This window comes from Sphaerodactylus townsendi, linkage group LG09 (assembly GCF_021028975.2).
Source record: "Sphaerodactylus townsendi isolate TG3544 linkage group LG09, MPM_Stown_v2.3, whole genome shotgun sequence".
Lineage (NCBI taxonomy): Eukaryota > Metazoa > Chordata > Lepidosauria > Squamata > Sphaerodactylidae > Sphaerodactylus > Sphaerodactylus townsendi.
In genome coordinates, this window is record NC_059433.1 from 55,236,938 (window position 1) to 55,260,828 (window position 23,891).

General features: G+C 41.9%; 1 protein-coding gene across 5 annotated transcripts in view; it reads right to left on the bottom strand.

Moving 5' to 3' along the window:
• LOC125439219 (transmembrane protein 68-like) overlaps window positions 1-21,088 on the bottom strand; it is a 33,901-nt gene extending 12,813 nt beyond the window's left edge. For 3 of the 5 annotated variants that reach the window (XM_048508218.1, XM_048508219.1, XM_048508215.1), the window contains exons 1-7: window positions 20,951-21,088; window positions 18,224-18,296; window positions 17,208-17,308; window positions 17,017-17,103; window positions 12,365-12,668; window positions 11,445-11,606; window positions 5,041-5,234 (exon numbers count right to left, since the gene is read on the bottom strand). In XM_048508218.1, the coding sequence (XP_048364175.1) occupies window positions 5,041-5,234; window positions 11,445-11,606; window positions 12,365-12,668; window positions 17,017-17,028 (672 nt within the window). In that variant the 5' untranslated portion in view covers window positions 17,029-17,103; window positions 17,208-17,308; window positions 18,224-18,296; window positions 20,951-21,088. Of the gene's footprint in view, window positions 1-5,040; window positions 5,235-11,444; window positions 11,607-12,364; window positions 12,669-17,016; window positions 17,104-17,207; window positions 17,309-18,223; window positions 18,297-20,700; window positions 20,790-20,950 lie in introns of those variants that run through there. The other 2 variants (XM_048508217.1, XM_048508216.1) reach the window with 2 other exon arrangements.
• Between the last annotated feature and the right edge of the window lie 2,803 nt (window positions 21,089-23,891).

Here is a 23,891-nt window from a genome sequence, read left to right on the forward strand (position 1 = left end):
GCATGACAATCGTTGCAGTTTTATTACCAATTCCTTTCCTAATTATCCCCAGCATAGAGTTTGCCTTTTTCACAGCTGCCATGCATTGAGTTGACATTCCCATGGAACTATCAACTAAAACGGAATGACCCAGTACTTGCATAGGGGCTACCTTTACCTCCTACCCCTTTTCATCTGGTGATTCACTTAGAAAGGAAAACCAATTATGAATCTGGTAGGTGACAGGAACAGCCTAAAAGATTAGAACTGTCAGCATGTATTTATTACTCAGTCTTTTTCATAGGGGCCCTGTGGCCAGAATGTTAAGATGAAGTACTAAGATCAAAGCTTTACTCATGACCTGAGTTTGATTCTTATGGAAGTCTGTTTCAGGTTGGTGGCTGAAAGTTGACTCAGCCGCCAATCCTTCTGAGGTTAGTAAAATGAGTATTAAATGTAGTGTAGATGACTCAATAAGGCAATGGCAAACCATCCCATTAACAAAGTCTACTTAGTAAACATCCTGATGTGATATCACCCTGTTGGGTAGAAATGACCTAGTACTTGCCCAGGGGCTACCTTTGCCTCTTACCTTACCCTGAATCTGGAAGGTGACAGGAACAGTCTAAAAGATTAGTTCTGCAGGGTTGGAAACACAATGCTGTGCTAGGTATAAATATTTGGCAAGAAGGTATGTTGGACTTGCTATAAAGCACCATATATAGTGTTTTCCAGAAGTGATGTGTAGAAGAAACAGGAGGACTTTTGGATGGATGTCTTGCAACTATAGGGCTTTTCCAGGACCCATTTGTTTGGAATTTGCCATGGTATCTACTAAATTTATTAACAAACAAAAACAAGAAAAAGAAAGAAGTTTCCCTCCTGATCTTGTATGTATTAAATTGATTTCATGTTGTCACCATAAATCATAACATGACATAATATCAATATCAGATATAGACTCACACAAGGGCATGCCATAAGTAAATAACATTTGAAGATATCCAAATACAAATGTACATTAAAAATTCCATCCAGGAACTATTTAAAATAGGCCGAGTGCTCAACACAGCTTAAAACCTAAGGCTGCATTTTAAATAGAAACGCTTATTCAGTAGAGGATGTGAACATTTTCCTAATTTTCCTACACGAATACATAAAAGTAGCCATTTGAAAAATAATGATAAGGGAGTGCATCTGTCAATAATTCTGATGCCCTGCTTATCAGTACTACCATTGTATGTGGCAATGTCTTCCATCTAGTCTTGTCATCTCCAGATTGGAGAAGTCCTGGAGATTTGAAAGAAGAGGCTGGAAGTGATAGGCTTTGGGGAAGGAAGTAAGATGAGCAGGGTGTAATACCATAGAGTCCACCTGTTTCCTGTGGAACTAATCTCTATAATCTGGAGATCAGTTGTAGTTCTGGGAGGTCTTTTGGCCCCACCAAGGATCCCGCTGGATCCAAGTTACTGAAATTATGGTTTTTATTGTTTGTTTGGAGTTATATGCATTTTATGATAAGTATATACAATTAAGCAGCCTGTAGATGACATTTTTTTGTAATTTAGAAGCCAGTAGAGGTTTGGCTGCATGTTAAATAGTATTCCCATGGGTGAGGCAGCTTCAGAAAGCCCTGTAATAATCTTAACATGTGGAGATGTGCACATTGGATTGTTATGTAGAATGCAGCTGTGTAGGTATCACAGGTACCTATTGTATTTTTTTCCTTTGTAAGAGATGAGCAACGCAGGAGCTTCTTTTGATCTGCTCTTACAACATTTTGTGTACTTCTGAAATGCTAGAAATGCTGAGCTAGCCATGTATAATAAAAAACAAATCAGTAATATTTTGTTATGTTTACTCTTCAAACAAAGATGAGTGTTTTCTATCCTTTAGTTTGGGTTATCACACAATTGTTATTTAAAGGGGGCTTGTGAAACTGTTGCATAAAGGCTAAAGTAAGATTAGAGTCCTGTTTTTCCTGTCCATTTAGGTTTGCACCAATAGGGTTATGTCAGTAGACAACAATGTTAACTGATTTGAATATGACAACCCTTTCCCTTCTATTCAATGTGAAGGGTTGCCAGGCATGGCCTGAACAGGAGCAGGGAAGTTGTGGCAACATCACATTCCTGTTGATGGCATTTCTAGAAGCTAAGGGAATGTGTGGTGCAATTGTTCTTACTAGATTCACTGCTACAGGGTGAAATATGTTCCAGTGCATAAATGAAGCATAATGCAATCACAAATATTATTTTTTCACGACAATGGCTAGATTTGTGTCAGCTAACTTGAAATGATAGAGAAGTGGCACATTAGTATTTTAAACTGCAAATAGAAGAGCTTGCATGGTGAGAGCAAATTTGGAGGGATGGGTTCAGTAGAATTGTCTGTACTCTGAGCCACTAGATTTATGCTGCTGATCTTTTTTATTTCCTATCCCAACAATATTTTCTTCTGTTCTTACTAATAGTACTAATTGCTTAACTGAGGGAAGTTATCTTGGAAGTTAATGCAAGCTGAAACTGAATGTAGACTGAACTGAATATATCATAGGGTTAGAGTTGCCAACCTCTAGGTAATGGCTGGAGATCTCCTGCTATTCCAATTCCTCTCCAGGTAACAGAGATCAGTTCCCCAGGAGAACACGGCTGCTTTGGAAAGTGGACTCTATGGCGTTATACCCCACTCAAGTCTCTCCCCGCTCTCCTTAAAATCTCTGGGTGTTTCCCAACCTGGTGCTGGCAACTCTAATCATACCTTCTGCAAAGTCTTTTGATGTTTGCCCATAGAGTTTGCTAAGCAGAAAGAGCTCATGAACACTTGCAAAAGAAGGAAAAATCAAACTTCCCTCCTTACTTTTCTCCTTTGTCCTGGTGGCCCTCCCTCTCCCTACCCAGTCACTATCACATGTCTTCTTTCCACTTTTTGTCTTGTCACAGCTACTTCTGAGATCCTTGGAGTGAAACTCATGGCAGGTGCCATTGATGACCCTAAGCTATTCAGGGTGGTGAAAAACAAGACAGATTGAAAATGTCACAGGAGAATTTCTCTAAAGTGAGTGAGTGGGCAACAACATGGCCAATGAAGTTTAATGTAGGCAGATGTTTTGAAATATACATCCTGACTTTGATATGCTGATGAGGTCTGAACTGATTGAGATGAAGAGGGAAAAGAGATCTTGGGTATGCAAGGAACAATGAAAATATTGACTCAGAGTGTGGCAGCTGTGATTGCTGCTCTGGTCTTGTTTTCCTCTCCTGTTCATCATTATCTACTGCAGTACACCTGGTCTTGTAATCATGAGTGTTGCTGGCTGCTAGTTTCATCATACCTTGAGCAAGTGAAAGTAATCCTAGCCACTCTCACTCTCCTGAGTATATTTTTGCTACACCCTTCTCTTAAGAGCCCAAGAGAACACATCATTCTCAATTGTATCAATATTCTCCCAAGAGTTTGTTTGTTTGTTTGTTTATTGGATTTAATAGCCCGCCCTACCCCCAAAGGGCTCAGGGCAGTGAACAATAAAACTCAACAACAAACAAAATAAACATAATATAACAGTATAAATCAGAAGGTATGTGATAGCATCCCATCTCTTATACCCACCTGATAATTTGAGGTTTTGTCCTTATGTATCCTCTTGTTCTGTAGTTTTTCTCAATTGAATCTTCTGAGTAGGACTTGGAAAGCCCAATCCAAAGCCCTGGGGTCGCCAGGGGCAGCACTGCCTTGTGGCCTTCAGATGATTTTTTGGCAGCATGGTGAGGGGAAAAAAACCTTCCCCACTGCCAAAAAGCCCTCCATTGGGCTCCATAGGCTTATGCCACTGAAAAGGGTAGTGTAAATCCAAGCCCTACTCACTGGCAGTCAGGTGGCAAAGCCCAGGGTGGAAGCTGACTAATGTCTGTTCCTCCCCTGGCCTCACTACACTGGTAAGAGGGCACAGGAGCATTAAAGCAGTGCCCTGCACTGTGTCTGACAATCGTGGAGGGCCGCTGCAGCCACTTGCCAGCAAATTTGCCCCTCTACTGGGGTAAGTGACCCAGGGAGGGCAAATCTGCCAGCAAATGGCCCTGCTGCCTCCACATCTCTCCCCCCCCCCCACCTTGGAATTGGGCCATTAGTTTCTTAGTGTCTGCCTTTTGATGAAGGTTTATGTAGCTGATGTTGTAAACTGAAATCTGTGTTCTGGACAGTTGGTTTTATAAAAGAAGCTGAATCTTGATAGGACCTTGATTTTGAGTTGAAGCTACAATTATTGCGGGGTTAGGTATGAAGGGTATGCTATGATTATATTCATAAAAATAAGAGAAATGACTGAGAAACATAGAATTTTATAAATTCATTCAGGGGCATATCTGGGAAGGACAAGGGGGGCCTTGCAACCCAGCTCACCACTTTGTCTTTCCTGACCCTGCCTTGCCCAGCTTGCTGCTTCAGCAAAGGGTACAGTTTTTTGGGGGGGGGGCAATTGCGGGGGCGGGATGGAATTTTGGGATGGTGCAGTTTTAGGGCTTGCCCCAGATGCCATTTACTCATGGTACGCCACTCAGTTTATTATGTTTATAGTCACTGGCAAATGGAGGCCTTAAATGTAGACATGGATTTTCTGATTTGGATCAGCCACCACTTTTGATATCTTGAACATCTAAATATATACAACTCATATCAATCATATGATCTTGTGATCTCATATCAATCATATGATCTCATTTGGGATAGGTAACACATGGAACATTATTGTGAAACTTACTGTCATACTAAGTAAACCTACTTAGGTATATTCAATGGGCTTATTCTTATTAAAGCATTTTTAGAGACTGCTGCTAATCTCTAGGTAAGGCTTAATTTTCCTTAATGTTTCCTTATCTAAAGAAACCAGGAGCTCAACCATAGGGATGTGTTACCTCAAGTAAAAGATGATCTTTGGGTTATGGTCCTTATCTGAAGCCCAGTTTCATTTTTTTTCTTCCAGCCAAATCAAGGTAGATGTAAAATAAAAAAAATTAAAGTAAAATATATGTGTACTTAAAATTGTCTCTTTATGCAGAGACTTACCACTTTAGCATCAATAGCTAGCTGAGCAAAGCCTGTACGATTGCTCCATAGAAGTTTGTAGTTGTTGTTGCTAAATAAAGCTTCTCGAACTCCTCCTGGTGAAATACCTAACAAATGGCCATCCTTGAGAATTTTCAGACATTCTTCTCTTGAACCTGTTGTGAAATTCATTATGCTTAATAATGCTTTTAAACCTGAAAAAAACAAAAATGGCACAATGTTTTACAATATAAACAAAACAGAGGAATAAAAAAAGGAAAACTTACTCATATCAGAGGTTCTTATATAATGCAATCCTAAGCAGAGTTACACACCTCCACCTCAATAGAAGTAAGTGGAATTAGAAGGGTAGGACTCTTCTTAGAATGGTATTGATAGTTTTGCAGTGTTTAAAAAAATTACAGCACATTGTTCATTTTACTTCCCTCTCCCCTCCTTCGTTTGTTTCTTCCTGAAAAGGCTGTTCAGAATAATTTATTACATTTTGTATTCAGTTCTGTTGCTTTCAGTAGGAAAGGCATTCCTGGCATTTTTCTTTTTTAACCAAGAGTTTTAGATGTAGGAATATATTTTTAAAACAAAAATGAAGCATACTTGGTAAGGAAAGCTAAGCTTTGCCTCCTACTACCATCCATCCATTCTCGTAGTGTTTTCAACCTCCTGGCAGTATCTGGTCTTCAGAATACATAGATCAATGGCAGCTTCAAATGGTGGGCTGTATGTCATCTCTGCTAAGCTCTCTCGCCTCCCCAAATCCCAACCTTCCCAGATTCCATCCCCAAATCTCCAGGAATTTCTTAACCCATTTTTATAAAAAGAATAGGAACCATTTGAATATGGAATATATGTTCGGTGACAATTTTGGCTTTGTTTATGCAAAAGTTATGTTATGTTACTAAAAAGGATTGTGTTGAATAGAGGCTAGAGGGTGATGTGATATTATCCATAGAAGTTTGTAGTAACCATTCTATTTGGCTGTAATGAATTTGGAAATTTGTCCCATAACACTATTGGACCTGACACATGAAATATTGTGATGTTTTAAATTAGTTCCAGAGAAGGTGAGCTATGTATTCTCTTGATGTCTGAAGAAAACATTAAATTCTGTAAAAATATCTTTCTACTGGAGGCGGGGGATATCTTGAAAGGGTGTCTTCTTCACCAATTGCAAGGAGGCAGGAACTAATAAACAAACTAACACCCACTTCCTGTGGAGGTCACCAAGTCTCTGTGCCTCAGTATTCTTTCCTGCTTGCAGGGATTTGCCTGCAGGGATTGCACGGTTACTAGCTTAGCTCCTGAGGTGCCTAGCATTTTTGTGTTGTGTGAGTGTTTGTCAGTCTTTTCCCTTTGTGATTCCCTTTCCCTTGGAAGGTCTAGGCTTAGTAGGGGACTGGGAGTGAAAGGGAAAGTAAGCGTTCGCGGAGTGGACAGGCAAAAAAGTTTCCTGCCCTTTTCACTTTTCTCTCCTGCCAATATGGCGACGGGCTCATTCACCCCACCCCGGGAGGAGTTACCCGCTCAGCCCGGAGGGCACTCAAGCGAACAAAGGAAAATCATCCGCTAAGGGCACAGCTCAGACGGAGCCACAACTGATGAAGAAAAAGGGCTTGGCAAGAACAAGATGAGCAGGGGGGAAGAGAGTGCGCCCGCATCCAAGCGGCTTCACATTCCATCGACTAATGGGAGCTCGGCACCTCCCGAGGGCATTGCCGATTACGGCGGCTCCATTACCGGTTCCTCCTACCCCATGCGGGATTCGGAGTCCCTGGTTCTCCCCCCAGGAGTGGAAGGTGAAGACCCCGGCTCCCCTGACAGCTCTACAGCCAGGCAAGATTTGGGGCCCCAGGGGAAGGGTGCAGAGACGAATGAAGGCACCAACCCACAGCCAGTCCCCGCAGCAGAGGCAGTCGCGGTTTGGTAGCATGCACCTCCGCCAGCGTTCGCGTGCTTTCTCAGGGAGGAGATAGACAGAGCTCTAGCCGCAAGGGAAAAACAAGCCACGCTTGCCCAGGCAGCCCGCAGACAAAATGGAGGCATTTCCGCCCAAGGCAACGAGGGGGAAAGACTGTGATACAGGAGTCCCATAGAATTCCCTGACGAGGAAGAGGACTCTTCCGATGGGGACGAGGCAGCAGGGGGAGAAAGGTTCTCGGACTCTGAGGAAACCACATTAGAGGCTACAGAGCAATTGCCAAATTTTTTCAAATTGGAGGATTTGCAAATGCTGATCTATAAATCCATTTCGACCTTAGACTTGCAAGACCTTAATATTTCCCCCGCTAAACCAATTAAGGGCTTCCCCAAGGGAAAAGCAGATTACTTCCCCCAAGATCAGGAGGGATAAAAGTTTTTTCCCGTCCCAGAATATTTTGTGGGGCGCATAAGGAAGGAGTAGCTGAAACCAGCTGCTCATAAGACACTCCCTCCCTCCTTTAAGAAGACCTATCTAATGCCTCATCAGTTCCACAACAACATGCTCTAGGTAACTTTGTGGACGCTTCCGTCTCTCAGGCCTCACCTGCACACTAGGTCGTGGATGATGTGGTGTTCATTAGAGATGCCCTTGATAGGAAGTCAGAAGCAGCTTTGTGTAAAGCGCATGAATGAATGGTCACGGCCATTAAAGCTCTCACCCCGGCTTCCACGGTCTCCAGAGCCAGCATGGTCTGGTTAAAGAGAATCCTGGAAAGGCTCCCAGCAATGGACTCTGCGACCAGGGAGGGAGTGGAACGTGTGCTCATTTCCAGCGCCTTCATAGCTGACGCCACATTGGATGCCATTGCCTTGGTAGCGAGGGCCATGGCTTCTAGCATAGTGGCCAGGCGCTAAATTTATGCTGCTACACTTTTGGCAAGCTGGATATGCTACTCATAAAACGTGGTAGCTTAAGCTTACTTCCTGCTACTTTGGAGACAGGCCCATTCAAAGGGAACTGGAACGAGTGCTTGTTGAAACAAAGGACAAAAAGAAGGCTATGCCTAAGTCAGCAAAGCAGGAGAAAAGCACTAGCAATACCCAAACCATGTTCCGGTCCAATAGAGTCCTCCCCAGATTCTCCGGAGAAGGGAACAAACGGGGCTGGCAACAGCATCAAAAGAGCTCCTTTCGAAACAAGAACTTCCCTAAACATCAAAATAAACAGGGAAAGCCTTTCAAACCAGATTTTAAAAAGCAGTGACTACTCTGACCCCCCGGTGGGGGAACGCCTGACCAGGTTCAAAGAAGCCTGGCAGGGAAGTCACATAGACAGGTGGTCCAGGGAGGTAATTCAGGAAGGCTATGTGATAGAGTTCCTAAAATTTCCAAAGCAGCAGTTCGTTCCATCTCCATTAGCGCAAAGTGCGCCCAAGGCATACAAGACTCTCCAGGCGGTGGAACACCTCATTGCAATTCAGGCGATAGAGCCAGTTCCCGTGCAGGAGAGGTTCTTAGGCACATATTCGCACTTTTTCACAGCCCCCAAATGAAATGGGGACTGCAGAGCAGTGTTGAACCTGAGGACAGTCAACAAGTTCATTCGCCTACCAAAGTCCCACAAGGAAACTCTTCGAACTATCTCACTATCCCTAAAACACAAGGAATTTCTAACTTCATTAGACCTACGAGAAGCCTATTTACACATACCAATCCATTCAGCTCACAAAAAATTCCTAAGATTTGCAGTGGGGTTGCGACACTTCCAACACAGGGCACTACCGTTTGACCTGGCCACAGACCCCAGTTTATATCGGTGATGGACTTGAGTCAATGGGCTCACCTTCATGCAAGACCCCTACAACAGCTCTTACGCAGATTCCAATGGAATATCATTCAAAAACAGGACAAGAAAATAATAATCATACCAAACCAAATCCGCAAAAGTCTCAAGTGGTGGCTCACCACAAGAAACCTACATTGGGGCAAGCGCTACCTACATGATTGCCCACAAATCTTCACAGATGCAAGCCTGCTGGGCTGGGGGGCCACCCTCAACCAGCAATTTGTCCAGGGCAGATGGTCAAAAGAGGAAACAAAACTACCCATCAACCTGCTAGAGACCAGGGCGATTGATTCACTTTAGGAGAGAACTTCAGCGACATTATGTGATAGTCAGAACTGACAATGTGGCCGCCAAGATGTATATAAACAATCAAGGGGGCTCCAAATCCCCCAGATCGCATCAGGAAGTGGTGAATATTCTATTTTTATTTATTTATTTATTTATTAGATTTTTATACCGCCCTATCCCCGAGGGGCTGTGGGCGGAGAAGAATCTGCTATCACTGGAAGCGCAACACATCAGGGGAAAGTTAAACAATCAGGCAGATTGGTTAAGCAGACAGCAGGTGCAAGAAAGCGAATGGCAACTAAATCCGAGGGAATTCCAAGTGATATGCAACACATTTGGGATCTGGAAATAGATCTGCTAGCATCGGCAACCTTTGCGCAGGTGACAAAGTTTTTCACAAGATACTTCCATCAGTCAGCACTGGACACAGACGCACTGGCGGTGAAGTGACCGTCGGGGCTGCTCTATTCCCCCTAATTCCTTGCCTACTGAGGAAAATTCACTTGGAGCAGTCAAAAGTCATCCTGGTGGCCCCCAGATGGCCAAGGAGGCCTGGTTCTCAGCAATTCAGGAAATGTCCATCTGCCAACCGCTAACGTTGCCTGCAGTACCAGATCTGTTAATACAGGGCCCAATCTGCCACCCCGATCCCAGCTGGCTAAACTAGACCATGTGGCTTGTGAAAGGAGAAGGTTAATTGAGAAAGGCTACTTGGAAAAGGTTACTAACACCATCCTAGCTGCATGTAAAAAGTCTACCATAAGTATCTACAACGCTTCATGGAGAACTTTCGCTCGCTGGGCATACCCAAAGGACATAGATCCAGAAAAACCCTCCATCAGAGACATTCTAGAGTTCCTTCAGAGGGGATTTGACCTGGGTCTGAAGAGTGCGACATTGAGACGACAACTTTCAGCTCTATTCACGGTTTGCGCACCTATCAAAGGAGACCTGATCGTGAAACATCCGGACATGATACAATTCCTTAGAGGGGTGACACTTTCTCAACCCTTAGTGGTTCACAGATTCCCCTCCTGGTGCCTGCATGCCGTCCCTGCGGCATTAACTAAACCCCCATTCGAACCTATCCAGTCAGTCCCTCTGCGGTGGGTGAGAATGAAAACACTCTTCCTTTTGGCCATTACATCAGCGAGAAGGGTGTCAGAACTGCAGGCACTGTCATCCAACAATAAATTCTGCATCTTTCACACAGACAGAGTAACGCTCAGATTGGATCCGACCTTCAGCCTGAAGATTCATTCTATATTCCATCTGAAACAGAAAATAGTGGTACCTACCTTTCTGCCTAACCCAAACCATCCCAAAGAGAAACTATGGCACAATTTAGATGTGAGGTGAGCCCTCAAGGTATTTCTCATCAGATCAGAACCAATTAGGAAATCAGAGTCGTTATTCATCAATGTCAGCCCTCCTAACTTGGGCTTACCAATGTAAAAAAACGTCCATCAGCACAATTCTCAAGTCGACCATCATAGAAGCGTACAAGGCACCGGTGCTGCCTATCCCCCTAGGTCAGTGGTGGCGAACCTTTGGCACTCCAGATGTTATGGACTACAATTCCCATCAGCCCCTACAATTTGCCATTCTGGCAGGGGCTGATGGGAATTGTAGTCCATAACATCTGGAGTGTCAAAGGTTCGCCACCACTGACCTAGGTGTTACGGCACATTCCATACAAAGTGCGGCAGCCAATGCTGCCTTTCGAAATAGTGTACCAGTTGAAGAGATCTGTAAGGCCGCTACCTGGTCGTCAACGTCGTCTTTTGTGAGGCACTACAAATTGAATTCTGTGGCCGCCTCCAACTTAGCCTTCAGAAGAGGGATCCTGGAGAACATCTTTGGGGACTGATGCTACCCGCCCTGGTTATGGGGACACCTCTCTGGGATCAGATTTCAAGATATCCCCCGCCTCCAGTAGAAGGGTTCATTGAATACTTACTGTGAAGGGCCTTTCTACTGGATGGCTGGGGGATATGTTGACCCTCCCTGGTAGCTATCAGTCCCTAATGCAAGTATTCTCCATAGTTTAGTTCAGGGTTCTTTTGGAGCAGTCGTTTAGAGTTTAAATGTCCATGTTTGTCTTCCTGTGTTCCGTGTGGTATGACTGCTTGGCCAGAACGGATGCTGAGGCACAGAGACTTGGTGACATCCACAGGAAGTGAGTGTTAGTTTGTTTATTAGTTCCTGCTTCCTTGCAGTTGGTGAAGAAGACACCCTTTCAAGATATCCCCCAGCTGTCCAGTAGAAAGGCCCTTCACAGTAAGTATTCAATGGACCCTTCTGTAAGCACATACTTTGTTTAATCTGTGGTCTTTTAGCAGTAAAGGCTCACCTGGTGTTCTAAAGAGAAAATAATCGACTACAGAATAACAGCGTTGTCCCATAACAAGTCGACTAGCAAAAAAAAAAGAGTAATCAATAGGGATAGCTCCGTGGTAGTAAACAATGAGTCCTGGCCCTTGTGGTATGTTTTCTGTACCAAGAATCTCATATCCTGTTGAAAGAATAATGTAGAATATTGTAACCAGTATAAATCTGACATTAATCCTGATTGATATTTAACAAGTATGAATTATTTTTGTATGTATAGGTTGGATCCTTGTTTAATATCCCTCCTTACTACTCCTTACTCTTCCATATGCTTTGTTTGTGCAAAACTAATGATCCACCGCCTTCCCTTTTCTTTGGATGGTCAAAGGGAATTCAGTTCTTTTCACTGGCAAAAAAGCTGGTTAAATCCAATGCAAAGTTTTCAAAAGTCTTTATAAAAAGAATCATAAAAACTTGCAAAACCTAAGCCAAATAAAGTCATTCCAATGGATAGCAAAATGGGTTGGGAAGCAATTCCTACCCTGCAGACATTAGGTTGCCACTGGCTAAACCCAACTATTAACAATGTTTCTAAAGCCACCAGACTAAAGATACTTTTTCTTTTGGGTGTAGAGAGGTGAATGGTAGGTATTTTCACCCAGGGGTTGATTCTCCCAAACACCAGATTAGCATACTTGGGAACAGTTGAGAGTAGAAGAAGATGATCCTACTCTACCCTACAAGTGAATACGCGGTCTTCACTGAAGGGAATCCTTCAAGGAAAGTTGAGCCCATGGCAATATTTTGATCTTCTCTTAAGAATTGTCCTGCTGCTCTACACTGGGAAGCAAAGATAATATGGGGAATGATATGCCTAGAAAATATTATCTGGAAACTGTTTGCTCGAACTAAAAACAGAACTTTAAAGATTTTAAACTTTACCGTGCAGTATTCTTCCAAGTCCAATGAGCCCGTGAGCAATAGTTAGTCTGGCATTGTCCCACGATGCACTAGAATAATCATTGTTTAGTTTGTTAACTTTCTGATATATGAATACTATAAATGCACAGATACAACAAACACCAGCTAGAGTAAAGGGGACATTGATTGTAATGGCTGCTAAGAACATTATCAAGTTTACAGCCATATGAGGAATCAGGAGATGATCAGTACTTATCCATTCTTCTAATAGATAGGATGTGAAAAGTGGCAATGAAGCAAAAGTTTCATTTCTACTTATCATTCCCTGTTCAAAAGAGAAGAAAAATGCATTTAAAATTTATTCATATTATTATGAGTGGTAAAAGTGTTACTAATTTTAAAACAGACAATTAAGTTGCAAATACAAACATTAAGTCTCTTTCTAAAGCCTTTTAAGAGTCTACATAACCATCAACTTCTATGAATTCATGAAAAGCACTACTATACTCTGACCTAGTGGTGGGATTCAAATAATTTAACAACCATTTCTGGTGGTGGGATTCAAATAATTTAACAACTGATGGTTTACAAGCACCATTTTAACAACCAGTTCTGCTGAAGTGGTGCGAACCTGCTGAATCCCTCCATTGATCATAGACATTTAAATTGACATAAAAAATGTTAAAACTGAATGGGGGGGGGGATTAACACCATCCTTCAACAGCCTTAAAGGCACACAGCTGATATTCTCTCCCCCACTCCCTTCCCCTGAACACACACACGAACACATGCACACTTTCTGCCACTGTCGCAAGAGAGAAACTTGTTTTAAAATAGAGTCTTGTCTGAAATAAAGTTTTAAAAGCACTCCCAGCCCTCGGCGAGGGCAGAAGCAAAGTGAAGGAGGTGGGTCAGAGCCAAAAAGATGTCTGGTTATACTGTTGCTTGCAAAACCCTTATTGTTACTTTGTATCAAAAGATTGATGTCTCAATAGAGAAGCAGGAAGGAGCCAGCAGCATGGAGAGGGGGGCAAGGGGGAAGACTCCAGGGCACCTGGCAACTGAGGCTGTGCTGTGCTGAGGCTGTGCTTGTGGAGGAGAGACTATATACAGATGTTAGACAGAGATGTTAGACTGGCAAATCTGTCCCACTTTGGTGGAAGATTTAAATCATATTATAAGTGGTTTTGCTTTCTGCAAAGAGAGTGAAAAGTGAAAGTGGGGTTCCAGAAGATATGTCCGTACAAGAAATCTTGCTGCGGTAAACACTGGCCTGTACTATGCAGCAAAGCCTTTGTACATAATCGGCCACTAATACAGTTTAGGGGAGAAATAATGCAGCCTGGTTTCCAATGGATGTTAGGCAGAATATGCATATTATACCTGTTCGCAGTCACTCGGTCATTTTCTGGTTTCAGTTCAAGATCAGTATTAAAATAAGTCACCATGCCAATTATAAGCATTACTAGGAACTAACTGGTCAGCATTTCCTCATTTCAGTGAGGAAAGCAGCATTATATAGTTCACTGTTTGATTGTGTATAGAAATTCACAAAACAAAGGTGACAATTAAGCTTGATCAATACTGAAAAAAAATCAGTAAAATTCAGATTTGGCTTTATTTGGCTTTATAATCATTAAAGCCAAAAACCCAAGTATCTGATTCAATAAACTTGAATGTTTTATGGATTTTCTGAAAAAAATATGAACAACTTTGGGTCCATTTGAATTTTTCGATATTTTTGGTGTTTATATGGTTTTCTGATTGTAGGGAACACATTTTAAACTAGTGGTACCAAATGTGCAGGGTATCTTCAGGAGACTCTCTGGATGATACCACCCAGGTCTGATGAAGTTTGGTTCAGGGGGTCCAATTTTATTGACTCCCAAAAGGGGTTCCCCCATCTTCCATTGTTTCCAATGGGAGCTAATAGGAGATGGGGGCTACCCCTTTGAGGGTCCATAAAATTGTACCCCCTGAACCAAATTTCACCAAACCTGGATGGTAAAATGCAAAGTGATTCACATAGGGGCAAAAAATCCAAACTTCACATACATGCTACAGGAGTCAGTGCTATCAGTCACAGACCAGGAAAGGGATTTGGGTGTCTTAGTTGATAGTTCCATGGGAATGTCAACTCAATGCATGGCAGCTGTTGAAAGTGCAAACTCTAGTGCTACAGGGATAATTCTCAGGAAAAGGAGGTTGATAATAAAACTGCAAGCGATTGTTGCCACAGCCCCTTATATAAAGCATTTGGTGCGCATCAGCACTTGGAGTACTGTGTTCAGTTCTGGTCGCCACATCTCAAAAAGGATATTGAAGAGATAGAAAAAGTGCAGAGAAGGGCAATGAGGATGATTGAGGGATTGGAACATCTTCCTTATGAGGAGAAGCTGCAGCGTTAGGGACTCTTTAGTTTGGAGAGGAGACTTCTGAGGGGGGATATGAAGTTATGCATGGGGTAGAAAATGTTGATAGAGATAAATTTTTCTCTCTTTCTCACAATACTAGAACCAGGGGGCATTCATTGAAAATGCTGGGGGGAAGAATTAGGACTAATAAAAGGAAACACTTCTTCACGCAACGTGTGATTGGTGTTTGGAATATGCTACCACAGGAGGTGGTGATGGCCACTAACCTGGATAGCTTTAAAAAGGGCTTGGACAGATTTATGGAGGAGAAGTCGATCTGTGGCTACCAAACTTGATCCTCCTTGATCTCAGATTGCAAATGCCTTAGCAGACCAGGTGCTCAGGAGCAGCAGCAGCAGAAGGCCATTGCTTTCACATCCTGCATGTGAGCTCCCAAAGGCACCTGGTGAGCAACTGCGAGTAGCAGAGTGCTGGACTAGATGGAGTCTGGTCTGATCCAGCATGCTAGTTCTTATGTTCTTATGTTCTTGAAAATGTCCCACTATAGACTTAAATCGGGCTTACTGTTATGCCCAGCTAGCTCTGTGCTGAAGATTTTATTGGGGGTTTGGTGGGGATTTTGCTCTGTCTAGGGACACCAAATTTCCTGCAGGGTTTTTGGTTAGTCTCCTGAAAGGAACCATCCAATTTTGCTGAAGTGTGGATGGTTGGGGACTCATTCTGATGACACCAAGTTCTCCTTCAGTTGGGTGACCATAGCATTTGCCTCTCCTCAACAAACTTTACTGAATTGGCTGGTTCCTTTCTGGAAACTCACCAGCTGCCCTGCAGGAAATTTGGTGCCCCTGGCACAGAGCAAGACCTTAACCAGAGCCCCCTCCCAATAAAATCTCCAGCACAGAGCCAGCTGGCATAACAGTATAACACCTCACTCCAACCCTCCCACTGTTTCAAATAGATGGAGGAAAGCAGCATTTTTCCCTCCAGGACAACAGCAGAGGCAGGCTCTCTCTTCCTTCCATACCCACACCTCAACCTCTTAAAGCAATCCTACAACAAAACCTAATGAAGAAGACATGAACTAAGCACACCACAGCACCATGACAACAGACACAGTCCAGCGGTGCAACCACATCAGATCAAGACATGGGGCACGTTTGCCAGCCCTGCCACCGAAACACCAAAGCACTGTTTAACTATTTGCAGTCCCAGAATTTTCACTCTTATTGTAACCTGCTGATATCCTATAAAGTAGGATATTGAAAACCTAGAGTGCTGATTTAAATGAACAACTCTAATTAACCCTATCAAGCCCTTTCATAATTAAACTCTAGTTAAATATAAATTTTTGAAATCTGTGGCTCATCTCAAATACTAAGAACCTAAAAAGATAACCGCAGCAGAGCGACTCTACCTGAACATGGAATAAACAACCCTCAAACCCCCTTCTAAAGTAAAGCAAGGAGACCCACAGGCCCACCCAACCCACAACAAGACCTACCACAAACCACCAGCAACAGAAACAAACCACTACTAAGGAAAAGTAGAACCTCCAAACAGTTTGAATTTGGAGTGGGAAACTAAAGGGGCACCCTCCTCCATGGGAGCGCGCCCGCCAGGTCCCGCTGCTGGCTCGTGATGGGCCACGCCCCCCGGCTGGACAAGTCCAGGGCGAGGCATCTCAGCCACCCCTGGACAGGGTCAAACTTAAAAGGAGAAGCAACACAACAACACCAGCAAACATGGGGAGAAAAGTGAGTGACTCAAAGGAGAGAACTCAACTTTAGGAGGCCTGAACAAAAAATCCCCACATAAGTCTTCTAACAAAAACCAAGCAAAGCAAGAACAGAAGCAGCATCATTGGGTGGGGGGGGGAGGGATAAAACTGGGATAACTGTATAACTGCAGTTATACAGAAATTCAAACTGACAGTACAGCAAGGGAAAACAACAAACTACAGCCCCCCTTAAGTAAACTTTAACCAAATGTAGGCCTCATCTCCCTCCCCACACACACACACACACGCAGGAGATTACCATTACTGCAAAATACGACATCATGTAGGAAATGAAAAAATGATATGCATGAAAAATAACAATTATTTTCCAAGTGAACAAAATAATACTTCTACTATTAATCTTCTACTGTTAATCTACTACTATTAATATTTCTACTATTAATCAGAAATACAACTGATATAACTGGTAAAACTACTGATACAAAAGTGATGAATTTCTTTTGTCATTTAATATCAAATGAAATATCAAATGAAAATTCCAAAAATCTATCAATTCATACCTGGCTAGCCATTTCTTTCACTATTTTCTCTTTACAATTCTTCTGTTCCTTTGTTGTAGAAGCAGTTGCAGAGGTCCATGTAAAGGCCTACATTTTTAGAAGTGATATATATTGAAATACTGAAAAGATGTGACTCTTGTCCGCCATTTTATTTTTAATGAGTTTAGGATGTGTTGTTATTTATAGCCTACCTTTCTCACTGGTACTCCAGATGGATTACACAGAGTAAATCAATACAGTCAACAGGATGGAACATCCAGTAACAAAGCAATATGATTAGGATTGTTGAAATCTGCAACAGAACAGAAATCCCAAGAAGAGCTGCAGCAATATGTAAGTATTAACATGACACATTAAGCAATACAAAAATTACATAGTAGAACACTGCTTGCAAAACAGAATGAACTGAACATAGCAGTGTAAACTATATTCCCTAATCCTTTATGCAAATAGCTTTCTGAACCATTTTGATACAGTAAAACCCTATCACATATGTAAAAGAGTCTTCTAAAAAGTTTGGCATAGCTCACAGAAAGCCAAGGGAGTGGGAGCCTTCCAGACCTCTTCAGGTTGGAATAGGCAAGGTCTGGTGTACAAAAAAGAAAAGAAAAAGATCCTGTAGTGGGGAGCTAGAGGACAGTAGATAGGATAATGAGGTCTGCACCCTCTCTCCTGTTAGCTATAATTCCTGATAGGGCAATATCCTGATTCTCTTCAGAAGTTTCTCACATAGACATTCTCTCAGCTAATGATGTTGTCAGGACACTATCTCTCTCTCTCTTTTTCACTATCAAATATGCTAGTTTCCAAATAAACCTTTTTTAAAAAGTTTCTATCCCATCCAGTCCCAACCACAGTTGGGCTTACAAAAATTTGAAAGATGTTAAAGTTCAAGATGGTGCCAGAACCAGACATTAAATCTTTGGAGATTCACCTATTTTAAATTAAATTTTAAGTTAAATTTAGCCTTTTAATTTTGAAAGCTAGCACAGAGATACATGAGGTTGGTGAATCCCCTTTTTTGAGTATGGGCTCTACAATAGATAACCTCTACATCTTCGGTATTACACTTGTATCATTGATCTTAGTAAACAGGGCTGCCAATAGCTGAGCCCATCCTGTTGGATCTGCTTTCAAGATTTTTGGAAGTACCACATCTGGACCAGGAGCTTTATTTGATTTCAAATCCAAAAATTAACACCAGTACCTCATTCGCTGTGACTGGGGGTCAGGTGGGCCCTTTTGGGCGGTTATCTGGACAAACTGCCTCGGTAACTGTGCTATCAAAGAAGAAAGATGAAAAATAGCCATGTCACTCTGACAGAGAGATTCTGGACGTTCCTGGTTTGACATACTAATTTACGTGATTTACAATTGACCATAATCGTCTAGCATTATTAGAGTAGGAAGCTTGAAGCAACTATTCCCATTCAGCATCAATAAAAGCCTGGTATTACTCCTTATTAAGGATCTGAAGAGACTTCTTAACTTCTGAAATAACAGTGAGTACATCATTTGATTTTGTACTACGAAATACATTATATGAAGAGCGAATCTGGTTATTGATCTGCATACATTCTTTATCCAGGCATCTCAAGTTATTTTTAGACTTTTAAGGAGGTTGATTACTAAGAATTTTTGTTATTAATGTTATTAAATTATCAAAAATATTGATCCCTTTCACGGGGGAATCAACATGTGCTTTTTTTTCGTTGAATGCCCCGATGGAGAGTTCAGAAGTTAGTCTGTTAGCTCCTTATGTGAGGTGACTACTTAATTCTGTGAAAATGGCTAGAGTTAATTTATCCTTCTGAAATGTAGGTAAAATCATTGGAATACATAAATTGTTTTAGACCATTGTTCCATTTATAGCTGCGTCTATAAATGTTTAGGGCAACTCTTTTTCCTCAGTATAACTTTAAGAAATATATATACTGATTTCTGTTCAATAAATAAATACTGTTGATAGAGGTTTAAAATGCAAGCTTTTAAAATGGCAGTTTGGCATTGGATTTAGAGAGATGGATTAGAACCTGGCAAAGTTGAGTTCAGATCCCAACTAAGCTATGAAGTTCACTGATTGACCAGTTGTCAGACACATGTAGTTTCAGTCTCATGTGGTTGTAGTTAGATAATACGTTGGGGAAGACCAGTATGTTCCTTGGAAGAACAGTGGGATAAAAATCTATTGTTGGGTATCTTCCCCCTCCTTCTGTGTGGGTGTGCAGTGCACAGATCTTCTGAAGAGGTCTGTGCACTGCACCCCTAAGCACAAGCTTCTGTGGATGGTGCTGTTAATGACAGTTGTTACCATATGCTAGATGCATTTATGGACATATATAAAATATGTGTCCTTCTATCCCTAGGTTGGTCTTATTTGTCTCCAGCATGAATGGGAGGGTTTCTACTGTATATGAATACAAAGTCAACTCCAGTTGAACAAAAGCTGACAGTGTACTTCAGTTAGGTAACTCTTCACTGCTTTTTTGTTTTCTTTCAGTCTGTTACAGACTTTAAAGCTGTATCAGAATTTATGAATTCATATCTCCTCACAATCTGTCACATTTTTAAAGCTTTGTCAGGATTTAAGCATTTATTTCTCAAGAAGTAATTTCAGATTCTTTTGATTGATTAAAGGCAGTTCCTGATCCTAGAATGCACAAAGTTGAGACATAATTTGAGCATTTGGGAAGTGGTACTGGAGAAGAGTATGTTAAATTATTTTCTTCTATTTCTCTTATGTAAGGAACCCTATTTTTGAAATACAGCACTGCACCCCCAAAATTGTATGTACTTAACTATAAAATTTGTTTGAATTATAGTACAAAACCATATAGAGGTTTATAGTCTAATATAGAATTTTTATATATGTGCCTAAAACAGGTCCAAAAAGCTTCCTAATTCTAGGCGGAACCTTTTCTTCAGATGTTTTATTCCAACATTAGTAAGGTATCATAAATTAGTAAGGTATCAAAAAGAAATTCTAAATCTGCCTTGCTGCAATTTAAACCAAAAGGCAGGCATTGCTTGAACACAATTTCAGTAATGCAGTCAGTTAATTCCCTAACAGATCTTGAGTTCTTCTGAAGCTTCCATCCAGTTAAATTAGAACAGTACACATCTTCAGTTATGTCTCACAGCTTCTACCTCTAGAAAATCCTCTAGATCTACCTCTAGAAAATCCTCAAAGCAAACAAAACAATTCTGTATTTACTTTTTAAAAGGTTGGTATATAAAGCATTATCCTCCTGAAGGCTCTGATGTCAAAAAAATACCAATGTTCATCAGCTCCTACAAGCTACAAAATAATTCCTTTCTGGAGCAGCTGAATACGTGAGTTTATTTCTCATCTTCATGAAGCTCTTATGTACTTTCTTTTAAAGCAACATGCTCCTTCTACCCAACATAATAAGTAGTAAATAATCAGTTGTAGACTTAAAATACCCACTCACAGGGAATCAGTCAACTATACCAAAAAGACCTATTACTAACTCATTACAAGTCTGTCCATTGCCTTTAAATGTTAGAAACCTCACAGGAACCTGATTTCTTATAGAATATTAGCCATACAAATTTATGTCAAACAGCTACATTAGCATTCAGACCATGAGGAACAACAGTTTATAGTCTGAAAAACCATCCTACCCTCCCCTTGCCCCATGCATGATAAATTATTGCAATTACCTCAGTTGAGTGAATGCACTTGTATTTTGTCAACTACATTTCTGCAGGAAATGAGCAACCAAATTCTCTCATAATCCTATGACACTTAAGTTCCACAATAAACTGACACCTATGAACCACAATAAAACTGCAGCAAGTAGATGAAGTTTTTCCCACATATAACTATCCACATTAATGTATAATTACAAGTAACATATAATTACAACTCATCTGGCAGTACAGTTTGAAAAGTGATGTAATTGATACTTACTATGATCTTGTAGATTGTCAAAGCACCCATTTTTCGAAGTGGAATTCCACATTTAAAATGACCTGTAACTGATTTCAGACTCTCTAAGAACAATACCTGACTAGGTCAAAAAAACCCCTAAGAGTCTTTGTTGTTCTAAACCCCGTCCATTGTTTTATGTACTGCTGTTCCTTGGCATTTGAACTCGCTAAATGTAAACATCAATTAGCCATTTGGGAGTGGGTGGATAAAATACCCATGCAAATCCTAATTAGTTAATTAACAGTGGGAGTTCCAAGTATGGATCTCCTGTGGATCATTTCATATGAAATGTAACTTAGAAAAGGTTAGTTTAGTAGGTTAGGGTAGAGTTACAAAGACCTAGTTAGTGTCAGGACTTTGAGCATGATGAAATAATCCTTAAAATTTAGATTACCAAGGTTTATCTTCTCAACTTGCAATATTATATCTGTTGGTAGCGATGGAAGGAATGAGGGCACAAAAGCTATGCCAAAGTGAAGATGAAACTTACGTATATCATTTGCATGCAGGCAGTACCTACCTTCCAAATTTCTGCAGAGAGCTTCTGCTGACTCCTGCTGGCAGACTGCTGTAACTATAGGCAATTATAGATATAAATTACACAGCATGAAGCAAATGCACCCAAGATTACAATGGGACAATTTAAGTGCCCTGGAAGCAGAAATATTGTGGTTAATGACTTTGAGGAAGCACTGAATGTGTGGGTCTCCTCTATTTACTGGTAACTCAAGGTGTTTGCCACCTGAAGTTGTAGAAATAGAGATGTGGAGGACTTGGGGGTATGTGGAAAGTTCTGGGAATTATTTTTTTCTGTTTTTTTCCCTAGGAAATTTTGGGATTCACTGAGCTCCAAAAGCTCTTATGAACTGCAATGATTTCCTCTTTTGTGGTGAGTAAAATTCTTTTTCAGGCAAGGTTTTATTCAAAATGCATAGCATGAGATTATTTATATAAGACACTCTCCAGTATTAGATAGTGACTACCAGGACATGCACAAGGACTTGTGAAGTGTATTTAATTTTCCTCTTTTCCACTATTTCCTTTATCCCTTCCCTGAAAATCCCACCTACCAACTGACCCACTTTTATCTGCCCCCATCCCCAATCTTCAGCATTCTTTCCTTCTCCACCTTTGATAGCCTCTTCCAGGGAGAAGTCTGGTCAAGTAATGTGGTGCCAGCCCCCAGGCTTGGCCCAGTTCCATAGTGGAGGACCTGCAAAGATTTGCAAGGGGCACCTAACTGTCCATTGAACTGCCTCCCTGCATTATTTAGGAATTCTAGCTCTGGATTGGGATATTCCTGGAGATTTGTGGATGAATCCTGGGAAAGGGAGAGAGGAGAGGAGGGCCTCTGCATGATATAATGCCATAGATCCACTCTTCAAAGCAGACATTCTTATTCAAGAATCTCTGCAGTTTGCTGATGCCTTGTAATTCTGAAAGATGTCCAGGTCCCACCTGGAGCTTGGCAACTGAAATACTTTTGTTCTACTGTTCTAAAGGGAGAGATGATCTGGAGATGTGGGAGTTAAAAGTTTCTTCCTTTGTTAACGTATCAGTTCTCAGGCTAACTTTGAATTAAAAGGGTTTCTTATCCTTAGTATGTGCGTGTTAAGTGCCTTCAAATTACTTATGATTTGTGGAAACCCTATAAATTAATGACCTCCAAAACACCCTGTCATTTATAGGCTTGCTCAGGTCTTGTAAACTGAGGACTGTGGCTTCCTTTATTGAATTAATTAATCTCATCTTGGGCTTTCCATTTTTTCTGCTTTTCCTAGTCTTATTATCCTTTCCAGTGAGTTTAGTCACCTTATAATGAGACCAAAGTATGATAGCTTCAGTTTAGTTCTAGGGAGAATTCAGGCTTCATTTTATGTAGAACCCACTGATTTGTCTTTTTGGTGCTCCACAATATCTCAGGCAGCCCCATCCAGATGTGGGGGAATGCTCACAGAGAGCAGCAGAGACCCATGCCAGCACAGGGAGCAAACATGCCAATGGCCAGCTGCTCTCAGCTCTGCTGAGGGTAAATTTGGAATTCTGGGGTGTTGTGGAACTGCACTAACATCTATATCAGACATCAGCATGGTGGGGGGTGGGTAGGTTGGGATGTTCCCAGCACGGAGCTGGCATTAGCTGGCTTCCATCCTGGGTTTGTGGCAGTTGTATCATAACCCCTTGGGATTAAGCCACACTTTTTGGTGGCCCTGTGGAAAACTTTCTGCTGGCAGGGGTATTCACTGTTCTCCCACACTGTGCAGCACTGGAAGAGGAGCAGCAGTGCCTTTGCTGTGCTTTCTCTGACCACTGCAGCGTAGCCCAACCATCTGGATTACCGTATATTCTCGACTATGTTGACTTTTTCAGCACATTTTTTGTGCTGAAAAAGCCCCCCTTGGCTTATACTCGAGTGAAGTGGGGAGGGGAAGCCGGCCAGCTGGATCTGAGCCCAGCACAGGCTGTATAGATCCCCTCCTCACCTTCATCGGAGACCCCGCAGGGCCTCGGATGGAGGTGGGGAGGGAAGCCGGCCAGGCTGCACCCTGCACCGGGCTCGGATCCAGGTTGGATCTGAGCCCGGCACAGGCTGCAGAGATCCCCTCCCCACCTCCTACGGAGACCCCACAGGGCTTCAGATGGAGGGAGGGAAGGAAGCCGGCCAGGCTGCACTCTGCGCCAAGCTTGGATCCAGGCTCGAGTCGAGCCCTGCGCAGGCTGCAGCGATCCCCTTGTTGTCCACCTCTTATGTGCATTTCCCACCCATGGCTTACACTCGAGTCAATAAGTTTTCCCAGTTTTTTGTGGTAAAAATAGGTGCCTCGGCTTATATTCAGGTCGACTTATACTCGAGTATATATGGGTAGGTTGTAAAACTCTCCTGTAACACCACATTTCGAATGAATCAACTTTCTTCCTG